Source organism: Oryctolagus cuniculus, chromosome 6 (genome assembly GCF_051225735.1).
Source record: "Oryctolagus cuniculus isolate XC-2025 breed Fujian yellow rabbit chromosome 6, ASM5122573v1, whole genome shotgun sequence".
Taxonomy (NCBI): Eukaryota; Metazoa; Chordata; class Mammalia; order Lagomorpha; family Leporidae; genus Oryctolagus; species Oryctolagus cuniculus.
The window spans coordinates 79,428,767-79,444,113 of record NC_142872.1 but is presented as its reverse complement, the minus strand read 5'-3'; the positions used below and the strand labels follow the sequence as shown (position 1 = coordinate 79,444,113).

The following is a 15,347-nucleotide window of genomic DNA, read 5'->3' as shown; positions in this document are numbered from 1 at the left end:
ACCTACTGTGTCACAGTGCCATTTGTTTTTTGTTTTTTGTTTTTTGTTTTTTTTTAATTTCTTTTTTTTTTTGTATTTGAAAGAGTTAGAAGAGAGGCACACATACACACAGAGATCTTGCATCTACTGGTTCAATCCCCAAATGGCCACAGTGACCAGACTGAAGTCTGGGCTATCTGTTGCTGCTGTCCCAGACAAATTAGCAGGGAGCTGGGTCAGAAGTGGAGCAGCCAGGACTCAAACCAGCCCCTATATGAAATGCCTGTGTTGCAGGCAGAGGCTTAACTACCGTGCCACAATGCTGGCCCCTGTATGTTGTTTTTATGGTTTTGTATGTATTTTAAGGTAGCTGTGTAGTAGCTATATGTTTTTGGTTGGTTGTTTGTTTTTAACCTTTGTGTGGCTGCCTTCAGATCATTCTGGCAAAAATCCCTGAGTGATTATGAAGGAGATTTTTGTTCTGGAGCTTTATAACTCTACTTGTTTCCTGTGCTGTTAATGGTGTCTCTTGGTCTAGGAACTCATTCCTTTTTGCTTTATCATTATGCAGTTGTCTCCCCCAGTCTGCTCAATATGTTGCATTTTCTAAGGTAGGGATGGGGAAACTTTTTTCTGCCAAGAGTCACTAAAAACTTTGATTAGTCCTGCAGTGAAGAAAGCTGATTTTTTAAAGATTTATTTATTTAAAAAGGCAAGCTTATATAGAGAGAAGGAGTTATTTTCCATTTGTTGGTTCACTCCTAGATGGCTACAACAGCTAGGTCTCCCATGTGGGTGCAGGGGTCTAAGCACATGGACCATCTTCTGCAGAGACAGAGAAAAGAGAAAACTTCCATCCACTGGTTCACTCCCCAGATATGTCCGCAACAGCTAGGGCTGGGCCAGGCTGAGACCAGGAACCTGAACTCCATCTTGGTGTAGGGTTCCAAGCACTTGGGCCATATTTGCTGGTTTCCCAGGCACATTAGCAGGAAGCTGGATTGGAAGTGGAGCATCCAGAACACGAACTGGTGATGATTTACCTGCTGTTCCACAACTCTGGCCCCAGTCATTGACTTTTTAATAATAACAGCCCGTGTTAATAAAGGTAGCCACCTTACTGCACACAGTTGATCCATTTTCTCCTTGTACCTTTGCTCTCCTGCAAGCCTCTCCTAAAATGTCATTTTATTTAGAAAACTTATGTTGTTGACCCCAAATATTTTGGGGGTTTAGAATTATGGGACTCCTATTATCTTCTGCTATTAAACCTGACCTGTCCTGCTAAGTTTCCCAAGCAGTATAATGTAAGGCACACCAGTAAATTATGTATTCTAAGTTCTTGCCCAATACTTGTCTTTGTATTGAGTTAAGTTATTTAAAAGGAAACCTGAACCACCTATTTATTTTTTTGCCTTAAAACTTACAGCAGGGTTTCTCTCTCTCTCTCTAGTTTTTAGCACTAAGAATTCCTTTAGTTGTTTTTTTCCCATATACTTTGTTTTGAAAGATTGTCTATTAACAGCCTAAAGTTACTAAATAATTTATCATTTTATTTGTCAGCTGTAATTGTACTATCATTGCTTATATGTTCTTTGAACACAGTTCAAAAATCATTGATGTGCAGGAAAGGGTGTACACCTTATAAGCAGAGAAAGCTAGATTAAAATCCTAGCCTTGCCAATTAGTCATGGTATAATATTGGGCAGGTTGTTTATTAATCATTGAATCTCTTCATCTTTAAAAATAAGTAGAGTGAGGGGCTGATGTTGTGGCACAGCAGGTTATGCTGCCTGCCTCCTGCAGTGCTTGTGTCCCATGAGCACTGGTTTGAGTCCTAGCTGCTCTACTTCTGATCCAGCCCCCTGCTAATGTGCCTGGGAAAGCAGCAACAGAAGGCCCATGTGCTTGGGCCCCTCCCACACATGTGGGAGTCTTGGGTGGAGTTTCTGGCTCCTGGCTTCCACCTGGACTAGCCCCAGTCATTGCAGCCATATGGGGTATGAACCAGCAGATGGATAGTATCTATTTCTGTTTCTCTCTCCTCTCATTGTACTGCTGCTTTCAAATAAATGAATAAATCTTAAAAATAAAAATGAGAGTTATTTCAACTTTGAAGTGTTAGGAAGATTAATGAATGTGGATGCTCCAGATATCCTGGACACAATATATTATCACATGTTATATTTTATCCATATCCTCTGAAGTTCATTTTAATATCTATGATTATATGCCAGCTACAGGCCAAAAAAATGTCTTTTAAACCTCTGTAGGTAGTACTTTATGTTTAAGTAGACTCATTAAAAGTTGTGCTCTACAAAATTATGTATATAAAAGAATGTCTAAAAACAAAAGGTACATATATTAGTCATTATTTCAGCCTGCTTTATGTACATGTACAATTTTATATTTTATCCTTCCTTCTTTGTGGAAAGACTGATTTCATTTCAGGAGTTAAATAGCCTCATTATGGTAGCAAATCATATATTTGCAGGTCTCTTGTAATAACAACATTGATGTTTAAATTGAAAAGATATGTATCTTAAGTCTGTGATGTTGTAAGAATTCAAATAATTGAAGAGTTGTTCTGAAATGGAAGCAGGAATCTGGGAACGAAGAAAATATGGGTAGAATACTGAATTGCATGAAATAAAATTTGTGTGCAATTTTTTGTTGTTGCCTTGCCTTGCAGTCCACAAGAATTGGAATGTCAGTTAACGCTATTCGCAAGCAAAGTACAGATGAAGAAGTTACATCTTTAGCAAAGTCTCTCATCAAATCCTGGAAAAAGCTATTAGGTACAGTTATCTTCTCATTCATATATTTATGATCTGGTTTATTTTCATGGTTGTTGTACTGATTTGCTCTATGAATCTAGGTGTACATGCCTCATAAGAGGGGTGATGGCAGGTTAGTTTTCACTTTTTAGACCAGTCAAATTTTGCTTTCTTGCCTTCTGACACACATAACTAGATAAATTCTTTATGAAGAAGAGTTTTTCCCCCAGGGAAAGTTGGTGGATACTAAAAAAAAAAAAAAAAAAAAAGCGTGCATACACACTTATGTCTCCGTATCTTGGCTATTATGAATAGTGCTGCAATAAACACTCAAGTACAGATATTTCTTTTATATACTATTGTCAGTTCCTTTGGATTTATACCCAAAAGTGGGTTTGCTTGATCATATAGTAGTTATATTTCTAGTTTTTTGAGGAACCTACATATTGTTTTCCATAACGACTGTACTGATTTACATTCCCATCAACAGTCTGTAAAGATTCCCTTTTCTTCACATCCTTGTCAGTGTTTGTCATTTTTTTCCCTTTTGATAATAGCCATTCTCATGAGATGGGATGATACCTCATTATGTGGGTTTTTTTTAAAAATTTGAGAGGCAGAGAAATGGAGCACTCCCATCCACTGGTTCACTCCCCAAATATCTGAAAAAGTTGAGGTTAGATGCCAGGAGCTGGGAACTCAATCTGGGTCTCCCACTTGAGTGGCAGGAAGCCACTTCTATCACCACTGCCTCCCAGTGTCTGCATTGTGGGGAAGCTGGAACCGAGAATCAAACTCGGGCACTCTCTTGTGGGATATGGCTATTTTTAAACACTCAACTGAATGCTGGCTTACTGATTGTGGTTTTGATTTACATTTTACTGATGGTTAGTGATGTTGAGTATCTTTCATGTGCTTGTTGACCATTTCTGTATCCTCTTTTGGAAAATGTCTATTCATATTATTTTCCTGGTTTTTTTAAATAGGATTATTCTGTTTTTTTTGTTGCTGTTGACTTGTTTGAGGACCTTATCTATTCTGAATATCAATTCCTTGTAGGATGAGTAGTTTGCAAGTATTTTTCTCCTGTTCTGTTGGTTGTCTCTGTGATAATTATCTTTGTCTTTGGTTGTACATACTTTTTTTTTTTCTTAAGATTTAGTTAGTTATTTTAAAGGCAGAGTTACAGAGAGAAAGGGAGAGGCAAAGAGAGAAAGATCTTACATCCACTGGTTTACACCCCAAATTACTACATTGACTAGGGCTGGGCCAGGCTGAAGCCAGGAGCCAGGAATTTCATCTGGGTTTCCCACATGGGTGCGAGTATCCCAAGGACTTAGACTATCTTTCACTGCTTTTCCTGGCACATTAACAGGGAGCTGGATCGAAATGGAAGCAGCTGGGACTTGCACTGACCCTGTACATACTTTTTGAAATAGTTTTTGAGAAAATTTAACTTAACAAAAAACTTGCAAGAATAGTGAATCCTCACATGTATTCTTTTCTACATCATTACTTTTTAATATTTGCCATTATTTTATCATAGTCTCTTTATATGTTCATACACATCCATTTTTTTCTAACTATTTAAGAGTAAGTTGAATATATAATTCTCTTTTATATATACATATATATATATATATATATACTTTAAAGATTTACTTATTTATTTGTAAGAGTTACACAGAGAGAGAAGGAGAGGCAGAGAGAGAGAGAAGCCTTCCACCTGCTGGTTCACTCCCCAACTGGCCGCAACTGCTATAGCTGTGCTGATCCCAAGCCAGGAGCTTCTTCTGGGTCTCCCATGCAGGTGCAAGAGCCCAAGGGCTTGGACCATCTTCTATTGCTTTCCCAGGCCTTAGAGAGCTGGATTGGAAGTGGAGCGAACTGGTGCCCATATGGCATGCCAGCACTGCAGGTGCTGCTCTACCAACTACGCCACAGCACTGGTCCCTCTTTTATCTTTTTTAAAAGATTATTTATTTGAAAGGCAGTGTTCAGAGAGGGGTGGGGAAGAGACAGAAAAAGGTCTTTGATCTGCTAGTTCACTCCCCAAATGGCCAGAACAGCTGGGGCTGGGCCAGGCAGAAGCCAAGAGCCAAGAGTTTACCCTTTTGTCTCCCATGTGGGTGCAAGAATCATCATTCCCAGGCACAATAGCAGGGAGGTGGATTGAAAGCAGAGAAGCCAGGACTCGAATTGGCATCCAAATGGGATGCCAGATCATAGGTGGCAGCTTAACCCAGTACACCACAATGCTGGCCCCTCTTTTATCTTTTAATATGTGTTTTTCCTTAGAGCAGGATTATTTTCTCATGGAACCATAGTATAGAAAACTTTGGAAATTTATCATTGGTGCAGTACTTTGAACTGCAGTCCATATTCCAGTTTTGTTAATTGTCCCAGTTATGTCCATTATAGCTTCCTTTTTCCTCCTTTACAGTAAGATCCAGTTCAGGATCACATGTCTAGTTTCCTCACCTAGAATCATTCATAAGCTCTCCTCTTTTATGATATTGACATTTTGAACAATAGAGCTGCTTTTCACCATTTTTTTTTTTTTTTTTTAATTTTTGACAGGCAGAGTGGACAGTGAGAGAGAGAGACAGAGAGAAAGGTCTTCCTTTGCCGTTGGTTCACCCTCCAATGGCCGCCGCTGCAGCCGGCGCACCGCGCTGATCCGATGGCAGGAGCCAGGAGCCAGGTGCTTTTCCTGGTCTCCCATGGGGTGCAGGGCCCAAGCACCTGGGCCATCCTCCACTGCACTCCCTGGCCATAGCAGAGGGCTGGCCTGGAAGAGGGGCAACCGGACAGAATCCGGCGCCCCGACCCGGACTAGAACCCGGTGTGCCGGCGCCGCAAGGTGGAGGATTAGCCTATTGAGCCACGGCGCCGGCCTTCACCATTTGTTTTTCATGACATGTTCCTTATTTTGGGTTTATCTGCTGTTTTCTCATAAGTATATCAGGTTGTATACCCACAATTTAAATACTATTTGTGTTTATTTTCTTAAAGTATCACACCTAACCAAAGTGTACACTGTGTAGTTAATTATTTTCCTTCTTGTAACTTTAGCTATTTGGTAGGAGACATTTTAAGATCTTAAAACTGTCTTTAACTTTATCAGTTCTTCCTTTTCTCTACTAATTTTGAATTTGATTCTTGCTGAAACCCATTTATATGGTATTGAAAATTGTCATTTTATTTTCAGTGATCTTTTAAAATAGGTATTTTTAAATTAATTTATTTGAGAAACAGAAAATCTGCTGTTTTACTCCCCAAGTGCCTGCAATGGAATCCATCTAAGGCCAAAGCTAGAATCTGGGAACTTAATCTGTATCTCCTACATGGGTTGTAGGAACTCAGTCATTTAGCCATTACTGCCACCAAGAGTCTGCATTAGCAGGCAGCTAGAGTCAGGAGCTGGAGCTAGTACCAGTTATCAAATCCAGGCACTCTGATATGGGATGTAGGTATCTTAACTGCCATCTTAAATGCTAGGCCAAACACCTACCCCAGTTGTAATTTTTCTAACTCTTCCACCTCAATATTTATAAATCATTTCACTATTAAGAAGGAATCCTTTTATCTCCAGCTGTTTTTCTACTACGTATAGACTTACAGATTCTATTCTGTATGATGGATTATAATCCATTGCTAATCAGATTTAATTTAGTATATGTACTATCCCAGATTTTACCAATGGATGCCTCTTCAGCCTGGCTCCTGTGTCCTTTTGAGATGCCCTCTGAAGTTTTTTTTTTTTTTTTCCTGATTTTATTTATTTAAAATTTTTTTATTTATTTGAGAGACAGAAAGTGAAAGCTCCATATGTTTATTTGCTACCCAAATGCCCACAGTGTCCTGGGTTTAAAGCCAATGGCTGGGAACAAAATCTAGATTTCCCACATGAGTGACTGGAACATCACTTCCACTTCACAGGGTCTGCATTGATGGGAAGCTTGAGTTAGGAGCTAGAGCCACGAATTGAACCCAGGTACTCTGATGTGGGACGTGAGTATCTTAACCAGTAGTCTGAATGCCCAGTCCCCATTCGGTTTATCAATTTGTTACATCTGACACCACAGATGATATATTGGGCTCATCTCTCTTGTGTGCTTCATTCTTAGTATCAGCCTGTCTCTAAGAAGCTATTGACTATATGGAAGAGACAAAGAGTGAACATTTTAAAATTTGAGGCAGCAGTGGAAATGAGAAAACCATTTACAAGAACTTGAAAACTAGGAACTAAAATTATAAAGCCTGTAAAACTTAGAAAATCTAATCTTAAAAATAAAATACAGCATATGATTATGGTGCTAGATTCTGGACCAGAAAAAAATGTTTTGCTATGGCAGAAAAAAAAAATAGTTGTTGAAACACTTGGTCTGTAGACTAGTTTTTTTTTGACAGGCAGAGTGGACAGTGAGAGAGAGAGACAGAGAGAAAGGTCTTCCTTTTTGCCGTTGGTTCACCCTCCAATGGCCACCGTGGCCAGCACGCTGCGCTGATCTGAAGGCAGGAGCCAGGTGCTTCTCCTGGTCTCCCATGGGGTGCAGGGCCCAAGGACTTTGGGCCATCCTCCACTGCACTCCCGGGCCACAGCAGAGAGCTGGCCTGGAAGGGGGGCAACCGGGACAGAATCCGGCGCCCTGACCAGTACTAGAACCTGGTGTGCCGGCGCCGCTAGGCAGAGGATTAGCCTATTGAGCCGCGGCACCGGCTAGACTAGTTAATATTGTACCATTGTTAAGCTTACTTGTTATTTTCTGTGGTTGTAGTAAATATCTTTATTCTTAGGAAATACCCAGCAAAGTATTTAGGGATAAAACAGCATGATGTTTGTTTCGTATTTTCAAATGATCCAAAAGAAAGATGTCTGTGCATGTGAGTATTTGTTTGTGTGCATATACATCTTGTCTACTTCTTAGGAAATAAAGGAATAGAAAGCAAATGTGCCAATGTTAACAGTGGCAGAATCTGAGTAAAAGGTCTTTGGAAGTTCTTTGTACTGTTCTTCTTACTTTAAAAAAAAAATGCAACCTTTTAAAAATATTTCTATTTATTTATCTGAAAGGCAGAACTTCAGAGAAAGGGAGAGAAGGAGGAAAGGAGGGAAACAGGGAGGTAGATGTTTCCCATCTGCTAATTCAACCCCTAAAGAGCTGAAATGACCAGGTCTGGGGCAGACTAAAGGCAGTAACCAGGAGCTCTGGGTGGCTGGGGCCCAAGTATTAGAACCATCATCCGTTGCTTCCGAGATGTATTAGTAGGAGGCTGGTTCTGAAGCAGAGCAGCTGAGACCTGAATTGGCACTGTGGTATGGGATGTTAGCCCTTATAAACAGCTACTTAACCTGTTGAGCCACAGTGCCAACCCTTTGTACTACTCTTATTATATTTGTGCAGATTTGAAATAGTTTCAGAATTAATTTTAAGTCTGGTCTGTAATGACAAACCAAAACTCTAGGCTTATAGTTTAAATTTTAAATGTAATTGCATTTTTAAAAGTAATTAAAACCAATCATATAGAAAACTGAGTGAGGCCGGCGCCGCGGCTCACTAGGCTAATCCTCCGCCTAGCGGCGCCGGCACACCGGGTTCTAGTCCCGGTCGGGGTGCCGGATTCTGTCCCGGTTGCCCCTCTTCCAGGCCAGCCCTCTGCTGTGGCCCGGGAGTGCAGTGGAGGATGGCCCAGGTGCTTGGGCCCTGCACCCCATGGGAGACCAGGAAAAGCACCTGGCTCCTGGCTCCTGCCATCGGATCAGCGCGGTGCGCCGGCCGCAGCGCGCCGGCCGCGGTGGCCATTGGAGGGTGAACCAACGGCAAAGGAAGACCTTTCTCTCTGTCTCTCTCTCTCACTGTCCACTCTGCCTGTCAAAAAAAAAACAAAACAAAACAAAAAACAAAACAAAAAAAAAAAACAAACTGAGTGAGAACTATATATACAATTTTTTTTTTTTTTTTGGACAGGCAGAGTTTAGACAGTGAGAGAGAGAGAGACAGAGAGAAAGGTCTTCCTTTTTTCCATTGTTTCACTCCCCAAGTGGCCGCTACGGCCAGCACGCTATGCCGATCTGGAGCCAGGAGCCAGGTACTTCCTCCTGGTCTCCCATGCGGGTGCAGGGCCCAAGGACCTGGGCCATCCTCCACTGCACTCCTGGGCCACAGCAGAGAGCTGGACTGGAAGAGGAGCAACCAGGACGGAATCCAGTGCCCCAGCCGGGACTAGAACCTGGGGTGCTGGTGCTGCAGGCAGAGGATTAGCCTGGTGAGCTGCGGCTCCGGCCCACATTTTTTAATGATTTATTTATTTATTTGAAAGGCAGAGTTAGAAGCAGAGGCAGAGAGGTCTTACACTGCTGGTGTACTCTCCAAATGGCTGCAACAGCCGGAACAAGACCCATCCGAAACTAGGAGCTAGGAACTTTTCTAGGTCTCTTACACGGGTGCAGGGGCCCAAGCACTCGGGCCATCTTCTGCAGCTTTCCCAGGCCATAGCAGAGAGCTGGATTGGAAGTGGAACAGCTGGGACTCGAACTGGTACCCATATGGGATGCCAGCACTGCAGGCAGCCACTTTACCTGCTGTGGCACAGCACCAGCCCCCGTATACATAACCACATATTTTTATTTCTAGAAAGATGATTTACTTTTGTGGGAGGAAAGAGTGGACATTGTGGTTCTGTTCAGTCTTAGACTTACAGAAGTTTTATTTGCTTTTTGTATTTCTTAGAAGCATCTAATTTCAGTTCTAAGTTTTATAAAAACTTTGTTGAAATTTTTAAATGTTTATTAAATGGATTTTAGAGAATTGGAGGGGAAAATCATCCTTGTGTCTGTCTCTGAATACAATGATAAGTTAATATCTTATTGGAATTTCTCGTGTTTTTTTTTTTTTACTTCAGCTATAATTTTACTTATGCTGCAAGTATAGTTAATTGTCCTTTTTTATGAAAATAGTTTGTATTCTATCATAACTGTCATTTTTACTCGCTTCAGGATAATCCATCCAGTGACTATGCCATAACTTTTCTAAAGATTTATTTATTTGAAAGTTAGAGTTACACAGAGCGAAAAGAAGCAGAGAGAGAGAGTGAGTGAGTGAGAGAGAGAGGTCTTCCACCCAGTGGTTCACTCCTCAGCTGCACTGATCCGAAGCCAGGAGCCAGGAGCTTCTTCCAAGTCTCCCAAGCGGTGCAGTGGCCCAAGGACTTGAGCCATGTTCTACTGCTTTCCCAGGCAATAGCAGAGAGCTGGATCAGAAGAGGAACAGCTGGGACTAGAACCAGCGCCCATATGGGATGCCAGTGCTTCAGGCCAGGGCATTAACCCACTGTGCCACAGTGCCGGCCCCAACTATGCCATAATCTAATCTCACCTGGCTATTGTTGGATTTGTTGTTTTTAACTTTATGGCTGTTAGAAATAATGTCTTGATGAACTTCTTTCTAGCCCAGTGCCTTTAGATGATTAGCTATATTTCTAGAAGGTTGACTGTTGCTGCTGCTGCTGGGCAGCACATTTTTGAGTGCTTGAACCATGCTAATCATTGACCTATATTATTTGATTTAGTCCTCACACCAACCCAGTATGATAGGTGCTATTACGATCCTATTTTATGATGAAGCATCTGAAGTATATGTTGCACACAGTTGAATCATTGGTGAATGGCTGAGTTGGGATCAGATTGTAGGCAGTTTGTGTTCAGAGTTGGAGCACTTCCTTGCTGACTGTTGTTGGTTGCTTACAGCTCTGTATCAGGTAGACTGTGTCAGAGCTGTGTGGGAGATCACTTTTATTTCCGTATCCTTGCTTGATCTTATTTCATCACCTTCTCCCTTTATTTTTTTTAAAAAATTTATTTATTTATTTGAAAGTGAGAGTACACAAAGAGAAAGAAATGCAGAGAGAGAGAGAGAGAGGTCTTCCATCTGTTGATTCACTCCCCAATTGGCTGTAATAGCCAGAGCTGTGCCGATCTGAAACCAGGAGCCAGGGGTTCCTTTCTGGGTCTCCCACACAGGTGCAGGGGTCCAACGCCTTGGCCATCTTCTGCTGCTTTCCTAGGCCACAGCAGAGAGCTGATTTGGAAGTAGAGCATCTGGGTCTTGAATCGGTGCCCATATGGGATGCCGGCACTGCAGACAGCTGCTTCACCCGCCATGCCACAGCTCCGGCCCCAAGACCTTCTCCCTTTAAGTAAATCCCTGTTACCCTTATCATGTCATTATTAATCTCTGTTTTCTGCCTCACAGTATGATAGCACTTTTCATCTTTGAGATATTCAAGGTGAATTATAGAATAACAGGGTGCAACACAGTTAGTAATTGGTGTGTACATGTTATAGAGGGCTTACAGGTCACTCGACAGTTGTGATTTGGACCTTTTTTTAAGGACAGTTTATTTTATTTATTTATTTTTTTTAAAGATTTATTTCTTTGAAAGGCAGAGTTACATAGAAGGCCACACACACACACACACACACACACACACAAACAAACACAAGGGGCAGGAGAGTAGGGGAGATCTTGCATCTGCTGTTTACTCCTCCCCAGATGGCCATAACTGCTGGGGCTGGGCCAACCAAAGCTAGGAGCCAGGAGTTTCATCTGGGTATCCCATGTGGATGGTAGGGGCCCTAGTACTTGGGCCATCTTCCACTGTTTTACCAGGCACATTAGCAGGGAACTGGATCAGAAATGGAGCAGCCAGGACTCAAATTGGTGCCCATATGGGATGCCAGTGTTGCAGGTGATGGCTTTACCTGCTAAGCTACAGCACCAGTCTTTGGACCATTTTCTATAAGTGATTCTCATCTAGATAGTACATTAGAGCTATCTGTGGAACTTTAAAAAACTATGATGCTTGTACCTCACTGTCAGAAATTCAGATTGAGTGGCTCTGGATTGGAGCTTGGCTTGAGGATACATTTAGAAGTCCCATAGGTGATCCGGATATCCTTTAGAATAAATGATTTCTGTATCCTATCCAGAGATGTGAAGAATTAACTTACATAGCCCGTTTTACTTAGATAAGGAGCAAAATATATTAAGTGAGGTGATTCTGCAGTGCACTCAAATATTTTCTCAACCTAGCCTCTGTGGGCATTTGTGGTTGATTTAAATAAAATGAATCTTTCTAAAATTCTGTGCTAAGTGTTACATTGACTCAACCTGTTTTAAATACATTATTTTACAGTGTCTATTACCTCTTCGAATCTTAAAACTGTGTATTCTGTATTACTTTACAGATAAGTTAAGACAGAGGAGGTGCTGGGTAGGTCTTACCAATCCTGAGGTGTTTTCTGTGAAAATGTTCTTGGTTTATTGTCTCAGAACATTTGTTTACATTTTGGGTGCCACCTTACATTTTTTGACTTTATGAAAATTATTAAAACAATATTGCTATATATGATTTGTGCTTTCTTTGTTTAAATGATGGTGCTGATGTTTTTCTGCATTCTTTCCTTTCTTTGTTCTTTATACTTTCTTTCTCATTGGCATATGAATTTGTAGTTCCCACCAAATGAGAGAATTTATTTGGGAGTGTTTGGCTGAACATGCATTGTGAAAAACCCAAGTACATGTGCTAAAAAATAATAGCTTACTATATAAACTTCATTTTCTTGTGGGAAACAGAATTTTAAGTTTTGGGGGAGGGGTTATTAATAGCCTATTGACACTCAGTACTCCAGTTGTTTTCTCTTTTTTTAGCAGTGCTAACTTAGGGATTTCATAAATTTTTTAGATGGACCATCAACAGAAAAAGACCCTGAAGAAAAGAAAAAAGAACCTGCAATTACATCACAGAATAGCCCTGAGGCAAGAGAGGAAAGGTATTTCACTTTATGGAAATTCATGTCTGTTGAAAGTTCTAAGTGCTCCATCACTTCCTGCGTGGCTTTATGGCATATCTATACACCTCCTCCTGTTTTGGAATTGTAGGGATCTGGTAATTGTATGTAGCCAATCATTCGAAGGTTTTGTTTTCTTTTACAAGATATCCTGAACACTTATAAAAGAAGTAGAAGATACTGCATAAATAAGAAGAAATTATTTATATTATACATAATAAAATTTAATTGGGATTGCTGGGATCATCACTGATAGAATCAATAATGAAAAAAGAAAAAAAAGAATCAATAACCAAGTACTGACTAGGAGTAAAAATTATTTTGTCTCTTATTTCATCTCTTTATCACATTTCTTCTTTAGACTTACTTCAGCCCTAGATTTCATTCTCCTTTTTATCCTTTCTTTCCCCTTACAAATTTAGCTATTTATCATAACTCAAAATCTGAAACTCAGAATTGAAGGGTTCAAATTGTTCCTTAGCTTCTATGCAGTCTTTGCATTTACTCTTTTCTGTCCCATATCTTGCACTGTGCAGTGTCCCTTGTGTTGTCAGAATAGGGGATATACATAAGTAATGATTATAAGTGGCCTTCAGAAAGTTTATGAAAAAACTATGCATGGATTTCAATTTTTTTGCATCAAAATAAACTTAGTTCTGTTGTCTAAAACTTTTTGAAATAACTTTGTATCAGTACTAACTGTACTTGATATTAAAAATGGTAGGGTTAAATAGCAGTTTTTAATAAAAAATTTATGCAGTTTTTTGTTTTTTTTTTTTTTTTTTTTTTTTGGACAGGCATAGTTAGACAGTGAGAGAGAGAGAGAGAAAGGTCTTCCTTCCATTCACCCTCCAAATGGCCGCCATGGCCGGCGCACTGTGCCGATCCAAAGCCAGGAGCCAGGTACTTCTCCTAGTCTCCCATGTGGGTGCAGGGCCCAAGCACCTGGGCCATCCTCCACTGCCTTCCCGGGGCCACAGCAGAGAGCTGGAATGGAAGAGGAGCAACCAGGACTAGAACCTGGAGTTCCAGCGCGCAGGCAGAGGATTAGCCTACTGAGCCGTGGTGCTGGCCTATGGAGTTTTTTTCTCTTTATTTTGAAATAATTTGACTTTCATAATATTGCATTAATGATACAAAAAGACATTATGCCTTGTATGTCCCTAAATACATCAGTGTATTTTCTAAGAACTTGTATATTAATCTGGAGTAGTTCGTCAATCTATTGTTATCTTTCATGACCTTGATATTTTTTTTTAACTTTTATTTAATATAAATTTCCAGAATACAGCTTATGGATTATAATGGCTTCCCCCCCCCCCCCCATAACTTCCCTCCCACCTGCACCCCTCCCATCTCCCGCTCCCTTTCCCATTCCATTCGCATCAAGATTCATTTTCAATTATCTTTATATACAGAAGATCAATTTAGTATAAATTAAGTAAAGATTTCAACAGTTTGCACCCCCACTGAGTACTAGTTATTACATTAATTCACATTGTACAACACATTAAAGACAGAGATCCTACAAGAGGAGGAGTAAGTGCACAGTGACTCCTGTTGTTGACTTAACAATTTGACACTCTTGTTTATGACGTCAGTAATCACCCTAGTCTCTTGTCATGAGTTGCCAAGGCTATGGAAGCATGTTCAACTCTGATCTTATTTAAATGAGGTCATAGTCAAAGTGGAAGTTCTCTCATCCCTTCAGAGAAAGGTACCTCCTTCTTTGATGGCCCGTTCTTTCTACTGGAATCTCACTCACAGAGATCTTTCATTTAGTTGTTTTGTTTTGTTTTGTTTTGTTTTGTTTTTTTTTCCAGAGTGTCTTGGTTTTCCATGCCTAAAATACTCTCATGGGCTCTTCAGCCAGATCCAAATGCCTTAAGGGCTAATTCTGAGGCCAGAGTGCTGTTTAGGACATCTGCCATTCTATGAATCTGCTGTCTATCCCTCTTCCCATGTTGGATCGTTTTCTCCTTCATTCTATCAGATAGTATAATCAGACACTAGTCTTGTTTATGTGATCTCTTTGACTCTTAAACCTATCATTATGATCAATTGTGAACTGAAATTGATGACTTGGACTAGTGAGATGGCATTGGTACATGCCACCTTGATGGGATTGTATTGGAATCCCCTGGCACGTTTCTAACTCTGCCATTTGGGGCAAGTCCGATTGAGCATGTCCCAAACTGTACATCTCCTCCCTCTCTTATTCCCACTTTTATATTTAATAGAGATCACTTTTCAGTTAATTTTTGTTTTTATTTTGTTTTTTAAAGATTTACTTTTTATTTCAGAGGCAGAGTTACAGAGAAAGGGAGAGACAAAGAGGTCTTTCATTTGCTGGTCCACTCCCGAAATGGCCACAATGGCCTGAGCTAGGCAGATCTGAAGCCAGGAGCTGGGAGTTTCTTCCAGATCTCCCACATGGGTACCGGGGCCCAAGCACTTGGACCATCTTCTGCTGCCTTCCCAGGCCATTAGCAGGGAGCTGGATCAGAAGTGGAGCAGCCAGGATTCAAACTTTACCCATATGGGATACCAGTGCTCCAGGCAGAGCCTTAACCTTCTATGCCACAGCACTGGCCCTGACCTTGATATTTTTGAAAAGTACAGACTGTAACTTAGGATTTTTAAACATACTTCAGTTGTGTTACATTCAGAGTTATTGATTTAATTCCTTAAACATATAAAAGTACAAATGTTTTTTATAGTTTTGTATACTTAAGTTT

The 15,347-nt window shown here is 40.6% G+C and overlaps 1 protein-coding gene across 4 annotated transcripts in view; it reads left to right on the top strand.

Annotated features, from left to right (window-relative positions):
• TCEA1 (transcription elongation factor A1) overlaps nucleotides 1-15,347 on the top strand; it is a 62,617-nt gene that overhangs the window by 29,391 nt on the left and 17,879 nt on the right. For all 4 annotated transcript variants that reach the window (XM_089335231.1, XM_008255530.5, XM_089335232.1 and 1 more), the window contains 2 exons: nucleotides 2,672-2,777; nucleotides 12,504-12,591. In XM_089335231.1, coding sequence (XP_089191357.1) covers nucleotides 2,672-2,777; nucleotides 12,504-12,591 — 194 coding nt within the window. The remainder of the gene's footprint in view (nucleotides 1-2,671; nucleotides 2,778-12,503; nucleotides 12,592-15,347) is intronic.